The sequence below is a fragment of the Pyrgilauda ruficollis genome, unplaced genomic scaffold (assembly GCF_017590135.1).
Source record: "Pyrgilauda ruficollis isolate IOZ18807 unplaced genomic scaffold, ASM1759013v1 scaffold1, whole genome shotgun sequence".
Lineage (NCBI taxonomy): Eukaryota > Metazoa > Chordata > Aves > Passeriformes > Passeridae > Pyrgilauda > Pyrgilauda ruficollis.
In genome coordinates, this window is record NW_024508100.1 from 13343020 (window position 1) to 13364980 (window position 21961).

The window sequence follows — 21961 nt, forward strand, 5'->3', positions numbered from 1 at the left end:
CACTTTATTTTCTTTATAGCTAAAACCAGAAGGTAAAAGCTACACAGACAAAATATGGAAAACTCAAGATAGCACCTAGATTGACTCTGAAGTTCCAAGACACACATTTTTGCTAGTCCTTTATTCAGGGAATTTTCTCTATCACTAAGATTGCTTAAAATGGCAAGGAATATTTTTTTCTATTACACCTTTTTTTTTTTTTTTTTTTTTTTTTTTTTAGAATTGAACTGTTTTCTGCTTCACTAAAAAGCTTCAAGCTGTTTAGTGCCTTTATCACCCACTCAGTATTCACTGTATTTCTTGGGTCATGTCTTCTTTTGTATCTGACTTCATACACAAATACTATTTGCAGCTCTCGTGCAGGATTTAACTTTTAGTCTTAATTCTCTCCCCAGATCAAATGAGAGATTTCTATCTTGAAAAGAAGGCTCGGTTCTCCAATGAATTTTGCAAGTGTTCCACAGGCACAGCAAGACTGCTAGAGTCAAAATCTTTAAATAAATCCCAAACAATACTCACTAGACTGAGAAACATAGACAAGGCAGCAATTCTAAACATGACAGCAGAGATTACGGACAGCAAGTTTTACTCATCAATTTACAGCAACAGGATAAATCAGTTAAATTTGAACTGAATGCTGAGAAGCAGCATATCCCACCCCAGCAAGGCAATAGTATCTTCCTGTGCATACCAGAGCTGTGTAATACTGCACTGAGAGCTCCTCAGCAAGGGCTTTATGTGCAGACATTTGAGCACACCGGGAATGTCATTACTGGCAAGATGGCAGATTCTGGGAAGGACATGAAGAATAGCACTCCCAGCAAATATCAAAGGGGCTAGGAAAATTGATTAACAAGGACTAAGCATTTTTGAAATCTCTACTGTGAGGGCTTTGCAATGACACAATAAAAGCCTATAAGTATTTTAAAGATTACAAAAATATCAAGATGAGAGACAGAATGTAAAACAGAAAGAGAAAGCTTATAATAAACATCAAAGAAAGTACTGAGAGGTACAGGGGTGTGTGTGAACTAAAAAGAACAGTCCATCACATTCAAAAGCAGAGGAGAAAAGACAAAGCAGTTATGTTTATTTCCCCATTGAAACTCAGTATTTCAGTAGGTTAAAAAGGTTATGATGGATTTACTACTGTCTTCTCCAATTAAAAACAAAATTATTCAGGTCTAGATTTCACTTTCAGAATGCTTCCATCTGGTATGAGAAACTCAGCCTTAATAACACTTTTCATAACCCTGACATCCAGCAGTTGGGCTCTGCAGTACAACACAGCTGACAGCAAAAGGCACGGAGAAGCTTTCGGGGAAACTCCACCTTGCACACTGGGAGCCCCTTCCCACCTTCCTGCCTAAGGCCTCACCAAGGGTCAGCTAAAGAACGTGAAATTCCCCAGGCTTAGAGGGGAACAAAGAGACATGATGTAACACTTCCACATCATGTTAGTTCTGGCAGGGAGCTGACAAAACAATGTTGATGTCTAATCCTTATTATTTTCATAAGTAGTTCACCACTAGTTCCAGGGCAGAAAACAGGGGAAGGATGCTGCCCTCCCTGCCAGCCAGCCATACTACATATATCTCAACCCTCTGTAAGAAGTTATTGCTACTGCTCTTCTTATTCAGGTAACAACAGCAAAGTCACTTTTCTCTTGCTTCTCTTAAATTTTATAATTTATTTATCAGCTGTACCACACTAGTTCTAATGGTTTTGGAGAGAATATATCCTGATAATACCTACTGAATCCTCTGAAGAGGCACTGAGGTATTTTTTTTAACCTTTGTTGCAGGTTCTCATTTAGAAGGATCATTTTGTGTCTCAGAACAATGCTTGGCAACAGCAGAGGACAATATTTAACCCCACTCCTTTCATTCAGGAAGAAAGTAAAATACATTCAGCGATGAGTATGATTCTAGTTTGCTTAAAAAAACCCATTATCCCAAGACAGGTATGGGAGAAGTAAAACCTAAATAAAGCTGCAAGTTCTTATAGCAATAAATTGTTGAAAGATAAACGTGCAAGCTATTCTGAACACAATGTGGTTTATCACATTTCTTCCTTTCCCCTGAGATCTCCAGATAATTTGCCACCTCCATACATACTGTGGAAAGACTGAGCTGTAGTGGCCTGGGTAGGCCTATCTGGGTGGATATTTTTAAAGGGGCTGCATGGGTTGGTAGCACCCAATTCCCTAATCTCTTTTTTTTATTTCTAGACACCATGAACCAGATCCTTCAACTAAAACAGAAGGATTATGTCACAGACACAGGTGATAGCTATTTCCGTTGTTCTCTGGTCCTGTGCCTAATGCAACAAGGGAGTTGTTACAAACCTCCCTCCAGGATAAGGTTTTACAGAAATCTGTTGTTTGTGCAACAGTAGCAATGGCCCCACCTGACTTCAGAAGCCTCTTTCTGGCTCTCTCGGGCTTTCCAACGTATCACGGATCTGAAGGGAGCTGTGGTGATTTACGGCACCTGAGCTCCCTTCACCTGACTTTAATTTAGCTCTTGCTGCAGAAGACATACACCCTCATACAGACACCATCACCTAAATGCCTGTAAATAGGAATGTCACAGTCCCATATCTGGCTCTGCACCTCGTACGGAAACATGTGCTCAAGTTACAGACTGACACAATCCTTTTTGTAATTTTGGATATGACTGAACTTGCCCAAGTTAGAAATGTTAAAATTAGTGCGATATATCTAAGCACCACAGCAGCTTTTACGCTGATCCAGCTTGCACAAGTGCTGGCAATTTCAGGAACAAATTGCACTGAAAAGAATATCTAATAAATGGTTTATTGCTGGTAGAATAAAAAAAGGATGTTTATCCATTTGCTAAGCAGAGTTAGGACAATTTGGTTCTGCATTTATGGAACTGTTTAATCTTGCAACACACTACTGCGTAGAGAATTAATTTACAACTGCCTTTTCAAATTAAGCTAATGGGCTTGTGAAGAAAAACACAGGACGTTACTTGAACTTAGCATTAGTAGCTACCAACCACCTTGGAAAAACAATCTGGTTTTTTCCACAACAACTTTTTTATTTTTTTTATTTTTTTTTTCTGAAAACTGGGGATAAAAAATAAAGGCAAGATTTAGCCTACTTGTCCCTAGGCACATACTCCCACAGTTCCTTCTATCATGCCACATCTTTAGAAGAGTGGCAATAATAGTAGTGTGTCTTCTCTAAGAACAAGTGGCAATGGATTTTTTTAACAACAGTGTAAGAACAGAAAGTAAACTTCAACAGAACATCCAAATTCCAATCTACACTAAAAAATCCACTGTCTTGTTATTGCTTCAGTTATTCAGAAAGCGAATCCACCATTCTGCTATTGTAAATAAACTTATACAGCCAACTCTCAATCTGCAAGCTACCAAAGAGGTCTAGACCTTAGAGTAGGTTAAGTGTATGGGGGAAAGTAAGTTCATATGGTCTGAAAAATCTCATTTACTGATAGTGAGAGAATCACTACGAGGTCATTCACCCATCAAATATCAAATGCAGAATTTCCTCCACAAAAAGAAACAACCACCCCAAAATCTCATGTTCTTTACCCAATAAATCTCACTTTCTTCAAACAACAATCTGAAAGAGTAAATGTGTCCTCCAAACATGCTCTTTGCACAGGGAAAGACTGCTACCTTGTGATTTATGTAAAACTTTTTGTCACTACACACCTCACATCCTTCTCAACTTCTGTTTTGAATGGAGAAATGTCTTCAACAAAAGAATGCATCTTCTACTAGTACCAGTTTATGACCCTGTCTGTTTAACTTGTGCACTGACCATACACTCACATCTAACCTTCTCTGACAGGTGGGCAGTTTCTTTCCCATTTTCACAAGTCAGCAGACTTCTAACTTTTTACAAATTTGGCAAATAAGGGCCCTCGTTTATTTGCATTTCAAATAAAGGGTATTTTTCCTTGATCTCCTACATGCACTTCCCTTTTTCACATTAAATTTTTATGTCTTAGGTGTTTCCACTTGTAGTGGTTCCCATTCCTCCTAGCTCCTTAATAGCTTCTTTAATCCACCTAAAGTCAAAAGGGACAAAAAGAATGAGAATACTACAAAGGAATGTTTTGGAGGCTCTTCACTCAACTTGATCAGGATTCATCAATTTTTTTTTCCCTGAACCATCCTGAACTGAGTATAACACTACAGTTCAGAAAACACTCCTGACCCTGGACTGATATGGACTGTCACGTCCCTCTAAGACCTTGATCTCCTGTTGGCCATAGAATAGCAGTTTGCATTTACCCAGTTATACCCTGCTGGCTTTATGTGACCAGTGGGGCACACAGACATAAGGATCACATCTCCTTGTGTGGGTTATCTCAAGACAGCCCATACTCAGTAGTTGAAAGCAGAAAGAGTAGTATCAGAAAACTATCACTGCAATAATATTTGAGAGATGCAAAAAATCGCCAAAGAGGAATACAAAACTAAGAACTTTCCAAAAAAAAAAAAAAAAAAAAAAAAGTTATGCAAAATAAAACACTGGGTAATGATACAGTATCAGGATGTAAAAGGCAAGGTCTGGTTACACCGGGAACAACAAAAGTTTTTTCTGGATGTTTTCCTTCTGATGTTACATTAGCAGTAAGAAGGGAGTAAGCAGCTGTTAGCCCTTCCTTGGCATTGTTCTGTGCAGCAACTCCTCTTGTATCACAGGACAAGAAGTGACTGAGCTGCCATCAGTTAGATCTGGGCTACATTTTCACTACTTTAGTCTCCTTTTAGCTGATTAGCCATGTCTCAAAAGCATTAAAAGTGGCTATTCTATTGCCACATCACTCAGAATTATGCAATGGAGTCTGCCTAGTATCTAAGTTATCAATTTTCAAAGTGAATCATCCATTCTAGTGTAATACAGTTTACTTCAGTACTACTTCTTTTCAGGAAAGATGTCTGGCTGTTGCTGGCATCTGGTCCTGATGTGCTTTTGAGAAGCCTGAATAACCTCTGATTACCAGCAGTGACTCAGGGTTAAAAAAAATAACAAAACAAAACAAAAAACTCACCAACAAAAAAAGAGGGGGTGAAATTGAGCACAAAATCAAGAAACACTTCCTAGCTCTGATTTTTATACACTGTATAAGGACAATAATATCAGAATGTCACAAAATGTGTCAAAATTTTTTATAGTCTGCCATGATAGGAACTGTACAAGCCACAAAGAATTCTATTGATGAGCAGAACAGCTAAGAGTAAACAAATCCTCCTTTAAAGTTCAGTTCAGATTTTTAAAAAAACCCATATAGTAGCAATCAAACTGTTTTATCTCCTTCAACTTTTAGCAAAGTAACTATAGGAGCAACAGGTATCATCTGAATAACACAGGCCATTGAGCATTTGTCAAATGTTACATTAACCCTTTCAGACTCTTTTCTAGGAGCAACACTTACTAACCTCATCAGAACTTATTAGAAAATTCTTAGACTGACAACCAATATCTTCTCTCCAGTTCAAGAGTGTCCTTCCTCCCAGAAGGTTTTATTTAGCTGTTCCTACAGACTTCCTGCTAGAAGTCTGCTTTGAGTTACTACAGTTTGTAATAACCTAAGCAGCAAACCAGTCCTTGCCTAGCAGAGGCAGACAGGTCTCTGTCACCCTCAGAATTTAAGATGAAAATGTAATTTTTCTCAAATCACAAATCTGATTAAAAACTAAAGAATCCACCACTCAACCATGACAATGAATTTTCTGTGAAAATGAATCTTCCTTCCCATTGCCCTAAATGTTTCCCCAAACTAACTTTCCCATAGCTTGATATTTTACTTAGAAGTCATGCCACCTACTTGTTGGTTTGTCTTTGGTGTTGTATGACCATGTTTTTTTCATGGATGGTTTCCAGTAATGCAGTGGCCAGTGATTTGAGATCTGAAATGGATTGTGGTGTGGCTGGTAGGCTACATCCATGATCCTCCGACAACAACTCTTGGACTATAATGTTAAAAACACAAATGAGTTTTGGCTTCTCATGCACAGAAATGCAACACAAACGTTTACTTAGCATTAAGGAACTATTCCAATTACTTAAATGAATACATATATTTTTCCTTCAATTACAAAACGAAGCCAAAAGATCAGAACTGTAATTTCTAGCTGGCACAAATATGGTGGCTTTCCAAGTTGATTGTTATTCACAGCAATAACCAGAACAAGTATAGGCAGACACATCTTACATTAACTTGATTCTGCTTTTGGAAAAATCTTTGTGTTCAGAAGGATACAAAATCATTCTTCTACAGGCCCTCAAAGTGGTAAAAACTGGTCATTAAAACTGAAGCCTCCAAACAATATTTTATACTAATTTTTAGAACCATTATATCCTTCAGGTTATTTAAGACTGGTGTGAAAATACAGTCACCCATGAACTCTTCCTCTACAACACAGAGTCTGTACCTTCAAGCCAAATCAGGAAGTTCACTAGTATCATTAAAATCTAGAATCTGGCTCTGCTTCTTTACATATATAGATATAGATATAGAGATATATACACATGTATGCAAGTACATGGAGAAGAGGAGAAAAGAGAAATCAAAACCAGAAAAATGAGCTTCAACTTACCATGACACTTACTACTGACCTCATGTGTGTGTATGAATATACCTACATTTCAACAGTAGGGTGGCAAGTTATACTGTTTGCTTCAAAGAATTTTCTCATTCCCTTTCTTTCCTAATCTTGATATTTTCTTTGAAATGGGGAAAAGAGATTACTTTGCTACCCATGAAGAAACATGGGGCTCAAAGATTTCTTGTAAAACATCTGAATGTAAAAGCTTCCAAGAACAGTAGCAGAAAACCTGACAGTGCCCCTCCTCCACCACCCAGTCTACTTTTCATTGGAATGCGAATTGTGACTGCCATTGTTAGCAGAGCAAAGAGATGAATAAAGAAGTGATTTGTCAGGGTCTAGAGAGTAAAGAAATATTTGATAAAACTAATGGGGGAGAGAATGACTGGCAAAAGAATTAACAAAAGAAGAAGCAGTAATCCAGAGGCAAATTTTATATTGTAAAGTCAACTGAGAAGAGGACAGAATTAGCACATAGTAATAAACAGGGAGTAGGAAGAGAGCTTTTGGTTTGGTTGGTAAGGAAAGGGCTACTGAAATTAAAAGGTTAGATGAAAGGAATTCAATGAGACATGCAACATCATCCTGCATTTTTGCAATACCTTGCTTTGCAGAAAGGACTCCAGTCAGAGCACTGCTACTGGATCTACTATGAGTCTTTGAATTTTTTCGTCTCTCTAGTGCATTCTAGGGAAACAACAAATATCTTATTTAGAAAAACAGTAGCAAACAAATCCTGTCATTAGGAAGAAAGAATCTGGAACTTTGGATTTTGGTCTCAGAGCAACTCTGCAAGGCTTACACCTTACACCTATAATAAACTATGGGGGTGTAACTCTCAAAGATTATTATTCTCTAGCCTAAAATCTTTGGAATGTTACAAAGACTCATCTGTCTCATTGTAATCACTTTACTGCAGTCTCTCCCACCCGCTCCCCCCAATGTATATTTAAGACTTGCCTATTTTTTAATCATCTGCTGACTGCCAGTGAAGATACTGCAGTATGCTGTAGACAACATCAACTGGAAACAAAAGCAGACTTTTCCCAGCATTTCTTTGGATAGGTTTCAAAGGGAAAGTTCCAATTCCTCTATCAGAGTTTCTATAAGGCCTTTTAATACCAAATACTGACTTTCAGGAATTAGAAGCAGAATGGTCCTGCTACAGAAGTCCAAATCCTTCAATTACAGTTCTGTGAAACCCACTGGACCACCAAGATACTCAGTTCTCACCAACAAACTCACACTCCAAGAGACTCAAGCTGCAAGCGGGAACAGACACTGAAATGAAGCTGGTACTTTGAGGTGCTTTACTCATGCACAAAAAACAATCAGGGCTGTGACTACTTTATAGTGAGCTAAATGAAGAAGTCCTATTGACAATCCTAAGATTACCCTTCTCATGGACTGACAAGCAGCTCTCCCCTCCCACTCCCCAAAATGACTTGCAGAAGGAAATAAGAGTGCACATCTTCTGCGAAGGGCAAAAATCAGTCCTGAAGGTTTTATGTAAAACAGCATATACTTTAACTTAAAAGTTATAACATATAACTTTTAAGGAATTAAAGAAGAACAATGAAAGCTTAGTTACCATTACACTACATGAAGAAATAGCACAGCCACCAGAGAACAGGGAGACACAATCTTTTTGTGACAGCAACACAGCTGCAGTTATTCACCACTGCATGATCTGCTACTTTTCACCTAGCAGCTGGCTGGAAGGCTGATCATTTGCCCCTCAGCAGACTGATGATTCCCCCACAGAACTTAAAAAATACATTTAATTAATTTTTCAAAATACTCTTAAAAGGTATCCCTTTGTACTACCCTCAGCTAAGAAGCCTACAAGGAAGAATGAGCATGTAATATGAATACACACTAATATTGTCAGAGTGTCAATTTTTCTTTCAAGAACAAATTTGTTCTTCAAATACATTTAACATGAAAATGAAGACTAACTTCCATGAACAAAGAAGCACAGCTTAGATGATACACTGAGAAGATCTTACCTTATATTTAGTAATACTAGACTTCAGAAGGTTGACTTCCTCTTGAAGTTGTTTTAATCTCTCTTGAAGATACCTGAAAAAGAAACATAATCCTTTACTTCATGGAACCTTCAAATACTGCCTCAAGCAGTCTTCTTTACTATTTGGCATGTCCTCTCTTTGAACTAGTGAGAGTTCTTTTCCCTCTGCAGTTCTCTGAGGGATGAAATAACAAAATCTTACTGTTCTTGACCCCATAAAACTTAAAGTAGGGAAACAAATTGCATCAGAACAGGAGGCTGCCCTTCTGTTAGATTGGTCAAGCATGCTGCACAACTATTTTGTATTGGTCATCAGGTTTCTGGGCAAGAAAGCTAAAAGAATATATTTATGTCTAGAGGAAATAGTCAGGAAGCATTTATGTATGCCCTCTGTGCTTGAAGGTCTGTGAGATGGACACATGAAGATTTGTATATATGTCAACACAAGACTCAGCTATGCAGAACTTTTGCATTGCAATATCCATCACTTACTTGGCACTTCTCATTAGCAATCACAAAGTAGAAAATTTAACAGTATAGTTGAAAAATGGTACACAGTTAAATGAAACAGTACAGTTCTTTCTACTAGAGTTTATGCACTTGGATGAGACAGTTATTTCCAACTAGGAAAATATCTTTTTTTATGAATAAAGGGTTTATAAGGTATCTTCTTTCATGTATTACAACTGTAGCTGTATTAGGGTTTATGACAATTTAATTATTTCACAGGAAAAAACTCACATCACTGTCAGGGGAGCAGGGGGCTTAAATTGATGCAGAACTCTGTAGGCCACACAAAACAGAAAAAAACCCCTGAAGTTGCGGGGAAGAAGTAATGCCTTTGGCAGCACACTTTCTTGCCTAAAGCATAGGTTTTGTAAATGGAAACTCTCTTACAAGTTCTATTTCACTTTAAGGTAATTGTTGACATTAAGGGAGATACCTGCTATGGCTCTGTCAGTGACTCCTCCCTGTCATCCTTAGTAGAGACCATAAACACATTCTTTTCCCAAGAAACCAGCAAGAATATCTACATGGGTGATTTCACCAGCAACTTTTGTTGGCAAATCATTCCATGCTGACACCTCTCCCTGTGGAGAAAATTATGTCTGTAACTGCAATTCAGGGTACTCAAAGTCCCTGTTTCCAATTCAAGATTAGTCCACTACATTTCACTGGGAGTTTCTGAATATACAAATTTTGAATATTCTTGCTTTTGGTGCCATACAGTGATGGGAATAAAAAGGTCTTCTCTTCCTTTTCCTTGTTTAGCTTTATTTGGGAACATCACTGGCATCTCTGTAGCCAAATACAACATTGGTAATTTCCTGTAGCCTAGATTTCTCAATATTATTTAATGCTTAGTTACAGTATAAACAAAACAGGCAAAACAAATTTCCAAAATCTCTTAACTTTCATTCTTGGATATATTTTCTTTGTTGTGATTGGCTTCCTGATACTCCTATTACAACAACACACTGTTTTTCTAGGGAAACAGTAATGCACTCACCTGTTCTCCATACAGAGAGCATCTATGTCAATGATACGGTTTTCATGCCCTCCTAAGACATGATTCAACTCTTGGTTTAGTCTGTCAGACTTATCTTGGTAAACAGAGCGTTCCTCTTTCACATCCTGTAACTCATCCAGTGCAGCCTGAAGATCATATCTCAGAGTCTCAATCTGAGAAGAAAGGAGAGCTGTATCAGTATGAGTTTAAAAAATAGCTAACATAGGACCCAGCCTGAAAATAGCAACAAGCACATGTTTGAACAGTATTGGTTTTGGACAGTCAAAAGACTTTTCAAAGCTCATAACCCTAGGTATTTTTACTCAATTTCATTTACTTGGAGTTAAAGTAACTTTACTAGTTAGATTAGTTTGAAAAAAATTCTAGGAAACAATTAAAATGTAACAGCAAAAGAAATCTCAATCCCTACTGTAATTCTGCTTTACAAACATATTGAGGTGGTTATATCATATAATTTCTAGGACTCCAAAAATTAAGTCAACAAGCCTTGTCAAAAAGCCTGTAAGCGGGAATTTGCACTAATCATGGGACTTGAGCAATGAGGTTCCATAGAATAAGAACTGAAAAAGTACAAAAATAAGCAATCATGGAGGCAACAGGATGAGCTGTGCTATTAAGGAAAAGAGTGAAGAAGTCCAGTGTGAAAGATACTCAAGGACAGAGAGCTTCAAACTTCCAAGGAGATGAAACCGAGTGTGAGAAAATTCGGCAGGGACAGAAGTCTCCACCCACACCCTAGAAAACATGGATAAGCCAGGAAGGACAACAGACCACCATTTAAAAGAGGCTGGGTGACGAACAGAAAGAACACAAGCTTGGTAACAGAGTTAGCAGGGAGGATCACACTGAAAGAAGACCAACAGCCTTTCCAGTAAGGTACAGTGGTGCTGCAATTGAGGGAAGACTGAAAAACTAGAAATTCCTGGATCACAGAATGGCTCATTCAAGTTGAAACTGACACTGGTAGGAATAAGCATGGGAAAAACTGAGAATGCAGAGCTGCAAAACTGTCCAGAAATTTATGTATCAGTGTTAGGGAAAAGGCCTGATGCTGCATGGCAAAGAGCATTCATACAGACTTAAGGAAGGGAAATAGGTCTGATGTGAGAATTTTCAGAAGAGGAGAAGAAATAGCTTGAAGGCAGGAGGAAGAGGACACTAACAACACTTCTACAGAAAATTAGATTCAGAGGTACATCAGCCACTGTACACTGTGCTGAATACTTGCAAGAGCCTTCACTAAAGGGTACCTTTTATTGACATTCACTGAAAATATCCAATTGTCACAAGTTGTTACTGGGCATTAAAAAGAAAAGGAGGATCAATAATCTAGACAAAAAATTCCAGAGATTAGGAATTCACTCTAACCATTACTTCCAACATCAATCAGCCCTTCAAAAAGAACAGAAATTATTTACTTACTACTAGCATTTAATTATTACCTGTTCTCGAGCCTTCTCCAACTGTTGAACGAGGTCCTCCCGCTCATGTGCTGCAAAGTGGCGAGCCCCAACTTCATCATCTCCCAGTCTTTGCTTTGCTATGGTCATTCGAAGGAGCTGCCATGACAAAACCAGGATTTGGTAAGCAAGAAAACCTCGGCTGTAGCAGCAGAGTATATTTGTATTAGAAAGAGTAAAGCTGTCAGCTTTAGATTTCAGCTCTTCCAGGCCAAACAGCTGCTATTATTTAAATCAGAGGGAGACTTCTGAGCTGAGGCTCAAATCCAGTTTTTAGTGAAAAAATCCAGTTGAACAGTCAAAGCTTCCATAGGAATTCAGTCAGACCCTGCAACAACAGTCATCAGAGTATACAAATTGTGAAAGACTGAAAACACAGACATGTGGTCAATGTTTTTTAGGAGTGACAGAAAAATCTGCTAAATCCACTCAGACTAAAACCAGAGAATTATGAGAAAGCCTCTTTGTAAATATGTAAATATTAAAATTCTCTGCAGCAGAGAAGTCTTTCTTTAATAAAAAGGAACAAAGTGGCTTGTCCAGCTTTATTTTACTGACACTACTTAAAACCCCCCCCGTGCTACATCACTGCAGAATTTGTATTAACAGCTGCTAATACATTTGCTTATGCATTATTTTTTTAGTCTACTCACATAAGCTAATTCATGTCAAAAGCAAAAAAAAATGGGCCAACAACAAATAGATTCAGCCAAAATGCTCAAGCTAGCTAATGAACTTCTGAGCTTGTGGCTGCTGAAAATAGTCTGGCTTGAATTAATACACATTTACACTCAATATCCAAAGCAAAAACCAAAAACCTTTCAAGGATCATGGAGTATTAAATACCAATCTATAAGGCATTCAGCATTTACAGTTGTTTATACTCTGTACAACTAGGCCTCATCTTTAGGAGCTCCACAGAGACCAGGGAAACCCACCACAATAACCAGCCTGACTTTCCCTGTATCTTTGACTGCACCAAGGAATTAATGCACATCATTATATTGCAGAGTTAGGGAAAAAAATCAATCTTCTGAAGTAGAAGATTGTACATTAAAATCTATCTTTGGTATTTATGGGATGCCAGTCACCATAGCTACAATGTGCCAATTAAAATCCTGCTGATGCAAGACAGACTACCAAAATCATCCTCCCCATTTATTTCAGCTCCAGTTCAGTGCAAGTCACTGAAGCTAGTACAATGAGTGCTGATAAGAAGTTCACTTGTTCAGGGGAAGCTGTGGCTGCAAAAGTAACTGGTTTTGGCAAACTATATTTCACTATCCCCACAGGTGAAGTGCAAACTACTGCATAGTTAGTAGGGCTGAGAGGATACTAAAAGATATAACTCCTATTAATTTCTTTATCAAAACGAGTCAAAAAGGCAACTAGCAAACCCTAGAATGGCCTCATAGCTATTGGATTTTTTTAAATGCTACAGTGCTGATGAACAAAAGGTGTCAAGTCATGTCATTAATTCAGAAAAATTAATTTAATTTCTAGAATCTCTCTCTAGTGACAAAGACCACACAAAACAAATGCAATAACATTTTGAGGTTTCAATCTTGTTCAAAAAAACCTGGAAATGGAAAGAGGAATCACACTTTATTAATGTCTCCAATGCCTGCAGCAGAGCAAAACTTCTGTGTAACGCTTGGCACCAGGCTGGGAACTGGACCAAAGCTGTCACTCATGCACTATGACCAACTCTCCTCCAGCCCAGGAGGGGGTGAGGCATAAGATATAACTGCAAGCAATTAGAACTTGCAAGGTCAAACAGTCTGTCAATAAAAGGAAAACTATTTATTTACTACCAATTTTGAGGGAAAAAACCCCAAAAAACATGAAGTCTTATGAAAAGAATGCTTCAAAAATCCAAATTGATCCAGTAAAAGCAGCATTATTAACATACACAAAATACAGTAAAATATCAATCCATAAAACAACAGAGTGCTTCTTCCAGACAGTTGGCCAATCAGAGAGTTGACAGGGCAGAACAGGCCCTGTTTAATTCTGCATTGTGAATGTCTCATGAGGCAGCACCACCTGCTATAAAATTCTTCCCTGAAAATGCTGTGACCCAAAGAGACACTGTTATACCAGAGGTTTAAGGGTTTATTTTATATATTAATGGTTTGTTATAAACTTTATACACCTGCCCTCTAGCTGCTGGTATTTTTGTTTCTGTCATTCAGAAATCACTGACGAAAAGACCACTCAACTTCATTTAGGTTAACACTACCCCTCAGGATTCAGTGAACAGCATTCACAGCTGAATGGATTTAAATTCACGGCACCTTCCCAGAGAAAACTCCTGTTTGTTAAGAACCTATAAATTGTTAACCAAAATAATTCACTGCTGCAAGCACAGTCTTTTTATTTTAATACCACAGCTTCTTTTTACATCACTTTCAGCTATGATAATGATTTACAAAGTAGCAGCACTGTATCAGCCCCACAATGCCTAAAACCAGCATCACTGGGATAAGTGTTGTGCAGGCTAGGAGTCCATAGACAATGCCTGCACCAAAGTTGGACACTCCTGATTATTAATAAAACATGCAGAAAGAAAAGGGAAACAAGCACAACCAATTCTTCATGGAAGGCAGAAACCATCATGTTAGCCACAGTGACAGCAATTGTCTTCACCATGATCTCTTACAAAATCTTAAAATGTGGACCAGAACTCACTAATATGCTACCTGAAGTCCCAGTTCTGCCAAAACACACACGACCCATTTAACTCTTCTCCCTGTTGCTGCATGAATAGTTGTCTGCCTGCAATAAGGAACTGACAGTAACACCACAGCCATTGTTCCCCATGCACCTTCCTCTTGCTCAGCACTGCTCTTGGCAGCTTACAAAAGCAATTTTTTGCGTGGGTAGGGGTTCAGGTAAAGGCAACTGAGTCATCTTGTCTTGCAGAAGTCTCCAGTTTCTCTTAAGCTTTCCATTTTTACCCTTTCACATGAGAGAATTAGATTTTTTAACTATCTCCTTCTATGTTTTAGCAATTGTTTCCAAGCATTGCTGCCAAAACATTAGGAAGGAAAAAAGATTTACAAATAACTACCATAAAGATAGAAGAGTTCTCATGTGTCAGAACTTGTGAGATTGTGATCAATCATAAAAATAAATAGCCTCAGATATCTGCCACTGGAATGCTGCAGTATAACTACTGCTGTATTTTTCAAACTGCAGCAACAAATCCTTCCAGAGACTGCCTGAAGAAGTTTTATTATTTGTGCCAACAGAATTCTACTTGAAATGAGAGGAAAAAATTATTCCAGTTAAACCAAATTCAAGTAATTTGTTATTGCCTGATGATGTGTTTAACATGATTTCAACAAGTAAAATATCTCCGGTTCAAGGTTTTCTTGCTAATCCAAGTGACTGTATCCTACTTGTAGCAAACATTAAAGTGGTGAAAAACAAGCCAAGCCATCAAAACATTTCTTTATCAATAGAACTAATGTGTGATATTTAAAGAGGGATTTTTTTTTTCTTTTTTGGTCCTGCAAAGCTCTTGCCACTCAGTGACAAAGCCTGCATGAGTCACCCCTGCTCAGACATAGGCAGAATTGTTCATCCATAAGCAGCTTCACTTGCTGCAAAAGCAGCTGTTTGTTCATCTCTTGCCAGAAGTAAGGCTGACGTAGACCAGCTGGGCAGGATGCCCTCCCTCACTTTGGAAAAAGCATTGAGAAGAATGCAGGGGAAAAATGTAAGAACAAGCAAATTATTATGGGTTTTTTTGTTTTTGTATATACCATGAATTATCTGGACTCCAGTGCCTGAGGTAGCCCAGCTGCCAGTACAGAAGAATTGATGAGCAGAAGAGAATGGCTTTGTGAACAAGCCTAGAATTTTATCACTGAAGCTTGTAGGGAGAGAAATCTGACACAGGAGGAGAGTGTTAAATCCCTCAGAGAGATGGCAATGCTTTTTTAGGCATTTTGAAAACCAGCAACCTGACTCTAAAATAAGCTCTATTTCTCATTTACTCGGAGAGTGAAGAATGTGTTCCAAAAATGAAAATCCTAGCCTAAATTAATCTGTGTCTGATGCAGCTCTTTCCTCCCACTCTGTATTTAGTGATACACTATTTTGCACCTTTCAGAGAAAGGCACACTGGGCAGAATAACCCCTTTTGTAATTTTCCATTCATTTTGAGGATCATGAATTTAAATTCAAGCTGAGAATACAGATGTCACAAAGATAACTAGCTAATACCATGTTAACCCACAAAGGTGAACCTAAACAGTGCCAGTTCATACACAAAGAAGGAGGCTCTATGTTACCAAGATCATATACTGTCATAAGGAAGTACAAGAGGTACATAACCTTGATATTTAAATGTGTTGTAGTTTTCCTACCTTTGTTTTCTGTTTGTACTTACAAACCCTTGCTATCTGTTTAGGACTGGCTTGGGAAAGGCTGTGTGGCATAATATTGGTACTGGAGAATTGAAAGGCACTGACTTCTACACTGTAATACAGTTCAAACAGTAAAATGCAAATGAAAATAATCAGTGGGAAATCTGGTCTTTAAAGAGTTGAGCAAGTTATGCTGAATGCTACGCATACTACAAATTCAGGTTTCACTTGAACCTTTCCCAGGTCTCTGAACACCTTGAAGGGAGGTCTTTGTGAGAAACAGTGAAAAATCTTGCATTATCACAATATGCTTATGTTTAAAACAAAATAAATAAAATAAACTTAAATGGAAAAAGACAAACCTCATCTGAATAATTAAAGCCATGTCACTTTTATTCCAATTTTAAAATGCCATAATTTAAAAACTGTAGTTGAGGGAGGGAAATTATAATTATTTGTTTCAATTTTTTACTTTGTTAACCACCTCAGCTCTCCAATTCAACCTCTCACTAGTTTGATCTCTGAATGTACTTTCGCATAAAGCTCCAGCTGTGAATGTTACACACATTTGGCTTGAGTTTAAATATTTCAATTAATGGAGACAACAGGAGTTTGATTAATACCAAATGGCAGATTTTAAGCAATGTTCCATACAGCTTGCTAAATTTAGCAATGAAATAAATTGGTTATGTAAGAGTAATGGGATGAGGGCTTAATAGAAAGCTCACTACACATATTTCTGATCAACTACTCCGTATTTTTTAAGGAAAAAATTATGCTCCTTCGTCATCTAAAATTTTGCAGTTCAGTAAAAAAACCTGGAAATTATCACATGTAGAACACATGCTTACCTGTACTTATTTGTAAGAGGAACGACCAATAATAAAATATGGGTTGTGTTTTTTTTTTCAAGGAAGGAACATAGAAAGTTTGAGAGCATTAAAGCAAGGCTAAATACAAAATACACAGTTAAGGACAACAGAGCATAATACTTAATAAGAATCACTTACCGGTATCCTTTACAGCTACTGTAGTTTCACAGTTCTAAGCACTCTTGCAATTAAAGTATTCTAGAAATTCTGCAACCCATTATTTTATTTGTTTTCCTAAGAAGTAAAGGCAAAACTCTAGCCCAGTTTACGCATCCCATGCCATTTACTGGCAGTTTGTAATACCTTATTGTCCCCTTGTACTTCTCCCAGTCTCTGTTGAAGCTCTCCAATCTCTTCTCCAAGATGTTTATTTCGATCTTGAGCCTCACTCAGTAGTTGAGCAAGATTTGCCTAGAAAAGGAGTAAACATCAGTCAGAAGTCAGTGTCTGTGGAGAGAAGTGTAAGTAGTGCTTGAAAAGAAACCCTTGAATTACTCCTTATCCACCAACAATCTTTACTTTTATTGTTGGTGGTACCCAGACTTCATGCTTCATTAGACAGATAACAAGAAAAGTCACCTGGGCTTTTTTATCTTTCTATATAGTAGAAAATACATACAGCATGAGTGCATACAGACTCCCAGAACCCCAAATGAGCCAAAGTGAAAACATCTACACTAGTTCCAGTATCGTGGCTGGTGAGAAGAATGAAATTCAGAATACTTTGACAATATTTATACAAAGCTGCCAAAATAACAGCTTTAAACTTGCATATAATTAGACAAAAGGCACAGTTGAGAAAGAATTATGATACAATGAAAGTCCTTAATAGTGTCTAGAGCAGATTTCCAGCCAGTAAAGAGGCTGTCAGCCAAAGTCCCTGACCCTGTATGGAGCTACACCAAGGATATCTACTACTGCAAAACTTCAAATATTACCTGATTTTTGTTGTTAGGTATCACCTAGATTCTGGAAAAACAGAGGTGAAAGCTGGAGTTTAAAACCCAGCGATGCTGCTCCCCACCCAATAATCCAAGTTAAAAACAGTCATTCACATTAACCTGCTAAGTTAGCAGGGCAAGCAGTCTGGCTTATGATCTTACCATTTAATTACATCAGTTTGATCACTAACAAAAAAATAAATGCAATCTGCTCTTTTTCTATATATGCTATCTGAAAATGAGCAAACACTACAGGTAAATTTATTCCATTTTTACCCTAAAAATGTCTCATGAATACACAAACATCGACTCAACACAGGAAAAGCCTACCAATGACAGCTTTTCTAAGAGAGTTAGAATCATAGTGGATAAGGTGCAACCTTTCAAGACATTGCCTATGGACAACTTGGTGCGTCATCCATTGCCATAAATCTCAAGAGTATGAAAAGAAATTTAAAAAGAATGTTTGTATCTGCTAAGTATGACTTAGTAAAGCCTCATGTATCAGGGTCAGTGTCTCTGAGCCACCCTTACACATCTGGATTGGATTTGAGGCCAATGCATTAACTGACGGCAATTCATCAAGTGACTGTTCCTAGTTCTTTTTTGGCATTTTAGGTTTAGTTTTAGATTCCCTACCTGCTGTGCTTCTCTTTCAACTCCTCCATTTCTCTATTCTGACATCTCTCTTTTTCAATCTGACTCTTTTACCCAGTGATTCTACTACCACTTGAGTCTAATAGGACGTTTTAATGAATTTTATCTTTACAACTCACACACTGTCAAATCAACAAGGTATCTGATAGCCATTACAGCAATCTTGCTCCTTGTTCACTAACAACTGCTATTTCTACATATCCTGCTTTACATTTAAGAGGACTACTAAGAGGAATGTATGAATGTGAACAGTAACATGAACATAGCTGTGCATGCATATGACCATTTGCAGGATTAGACTATTAAGCTAACATCAAGTAGAACTTTTGTACATTACTATTGAAGAAAATAACTCCAAATTCCAATTGGTCTAAATTAGTAGTATCTTCAAACTTTTAAATAGGAAAAATAACTCAAGAAACTGACAGCATCCTACTTGATCAACAAGAAGCCTAAGTCATTGCTACAGTTTCTGTACTTCTGATGCTTTGAGACCAAAAGTTCAGAAGAAAGTAAGGTAAATTTCACACAATTCTGGAAGAGATTAAAGTATTTTTTTAAACTACTGACAAACCTGAGGACTGCAATAAATAATTTGGGGGAAGAGTGTAACAGCAAAAGAACCCCTATAAATAGCCAATTTATAGCCAATAAGGGACTAAAATTACGCTGCTTCTAATTTTATTTTCAAGACAACAACCATTCAAGCAATACAAAATATTCCACATGTATGCTTTGGTGGACGGATCTTTTTCCTACCTCTTAAATAAATAGTGTAATAGTCATTCACAGGATGAATGAATCAAGGAGCTTCAGAACACATTCAATCAGTGTTTTTGAAAAGTACTTCTTAATGGCAGTTTAAAAGAAAGAAAACAAAGAACCCATGTTTGCAGGAAATTGTATTTACACTGAAGTATCTATGGCTACGGCTTAGATGCAATTTTTTATTTTTTTTAAACAAAGTTGACTTTCAATAAAGCCTGTGTTAGTTAAAAGGAATATGGTTTGCACAAACCTCTCTGAAACACCTCTATTTATAAAGCTCCTTTTTATGATGAATTGGCACAACTCTTAACACTGCAATAGCACATGTAATTTCAACACCTGGAAAGAACTCAATCTCACTAATCAGTGTTTACAACCGTAACACCAGGATTTCAGCAGTCTGTAGTTAAAATCTGGCTCAGGAAAGGCATTACCATGCCTATACTAAATCTTCCTTCTCAGATTTATTTCCTTTAAAACCATTTCTCTGGGGTTGCAATTCTATGCTGAATTTTATTTGTCAGTCATATAAATGACTTAACGTGACAAAAACCTTTATACTCATGACACAGGTTTTGGAAGAAACATGAAACAAAGACTTTTAGACACCAAAATAAACCAGCTTTGTTTGACCATGCCAAGAGCATTACAATGAGCTAAGTAAAGATTTGCTCCTTCCTGCAAGCCTTGTATTGTACTTCTATTAAACTGAAACAACCAAGCTATGTCACAGAAGTAGTCTCCAGCAATTACTCATTTCCCTGGCTTAGAGGTTCCATACAATGTATAATTTAGACTGTTATGAGTTTCAAAGGTTTTGGCAAGACCTCATTAAAGCACTTGGTTAAATATGGGTAGATGGAGAAATATTTGATTTTCCAAAGTGCTCTATGAAGCTTAAGGACAGCCAGCCAAGAGGATATATCGATTGATACCTGGACTTGGTACCATTTCTTTGGCATATATAGAAAAACATACCATATGCTTGAAAGATGATAAAACTAACAATGGAGGACTGCCTTAGTGAACCTGCAAGCACATATTTTTTGAGGAAAGGGGAGAAATCTATGCAAAGGCAATGGCAATTAATTTTTCCATTTGGCAACTTCTTTCAATATTCATAGAACAAACACAGAATTCACTCAGAAATCCAAGATTAGTTACTTCGACAGACAATAATGCTCATATTATTTTCCCATGCAACAGAGAACAACTCCCTGTAAATTAGCCAAATTCAGTTTCTCTAAAACCAATTTCTTTGAGAGTTTCTTTTGATTTTAGGTGAAGCCTTTAAAAGACTCCTGGAACTGTGAATGAAAGAAGTAAAGAATACTTTACTTCTTTCATTCACACTACACAAAACTAACTCTAAAATACTGATGAAGAGAAGTTTCTGAGCCATGAATAAAGAAGGGAAAGATGCAGAGGGTACCTTTCTGCTGCCTTATCCTGTCTTCCCTCTGCAACAACCTGCAGCAGTGGAAACTGTTTCTCCTACCCTCTTCTCAGTGCAGCTGTTTCTAATACAAAATAACAAGTATTGCTTCAGCCCCATCTCTGTAGCTGGCCAGTGTCAGACAAGCTTCCAGAGCTATAGCCACATTCCATTTCTGGCAGGTTCTCAGGAGCCTCTGCAGCACAACAAGCTATTTGTTTTACACACACCTGTTATGGGAAGCTTGTATGTATCATAGACTCAAAGAATAGCTGGAAGGGATTCATAAAGATCACCAAGTCCAACTGCCTCCGCCTCACAGGACTGTCCCAGAAGGAACCCACATACTGAGAGTGTTGTGCAGATCTTGCCTGAACTCTGGCAGACTGGGTGCTGTGGCCACTTCCCAGGGAAGCCTGCTCAAGTGCCCAACCACCTTCCCAGGGGAGCATGATTTGAGCACTATCTGAACCCCCACTGCAGTGCTAGACATAATACACTGTCCCCATATTCTTTTGACTCTGACCAATTGCAAGTGCAACCACAGCCAACAATCCCATCAGAAGCTAAGAAGAAAGGAGAAGAAGATGGCTCTGGGAGTGCCAAGTGGGAAGTGCCTACCTTTATTACATAAAGGAATAAGAGCATGATAGATCAGAACAGACCAGAGAGCCAAAGGTTCAATGGGATGGGGTTACAGACCTCCTCCTTTTCCACTTAGGCTTTGTTAAAATTTGCAAGAATATATTTTTGGGACAAAAGGTGGAAAAGAACTTCACTTTTAGCTACAGATGAGCATCAAAAATACTGACATAAATATCTATAAATACTTATTAACATAAGTCAGTAAATACTCGTCAAGCAGCAACAGATCTTTGCTCACTAGTGACCAATGGCCTGATGAAAAAAAACAGTAACTCCAAATAGTCATCCCTGGCATTATGCACTACACTGGAGTTTGGCTCCTTTGATAATTTTGCAAATCTAGCTACACATACACACAGCATTACTTTTCTTCACAGCACTTTAAAAATGATGGATAGTAACAGTCTTCAATACAGCTCTCAATTCTTTTGCACATAAATCTTATCCAACACTTAAAAAAAGGGAATAAAAAAAAAAAAAAGTAACTTTTTGCCTTTAGAGTACTCCCTGAAAAAGTAATATGGCACGAGGGGGAAACTTCCAACATACCTTTACAGTTTAGAAGTATTTTTACATACAAACATTCCTATATTGCAATTGACAGTCTTTTATGTTTGTTTCACCCACACCTTCAA

The 21961-nt window shown here is 37.7% G+C and overlaps 1 protein-coding gene across 1 annotated transcript in view; it reads right to left on the bottom strand.

The window, feature by feature from the left end:
- The window catches only part of CCDC149 (coiled-coil domain containing 149), a 51445-nt gene that overhangs the window by 14192 nt on the left and 15292 nt on the right, over positions 1 to 21961 (bottom strand). Inside the window, exons 4-9 of the mRNA XM_041458819.1 lie at positions 17184 to 17291; positions 11615 to 11731; positions 10152 to 10324; positions 8622 to 8694; positions 7215 to 7299; positions 5832 to 5976 (exon numbers count right to left, since the gene is read on the bottom strand). Of these exons, the coding sequence (XP_041314753.1) occupies positions 5832 to 5976; positions 7215 to 7299; positions 8622 to 8694; positions 10152 to 10324; positions 11615 to 11731; positions 17184 to 17291 (701 nt within the window). The remainder of the gene's footprint in view (positions 1 to 5831; positions 5977 to 7214; positions 7300 to 8621; positions 8695 to 10151; positions 10325 to 11614; positions 11732 to 17183; positions 17292 to 21961) is intronic.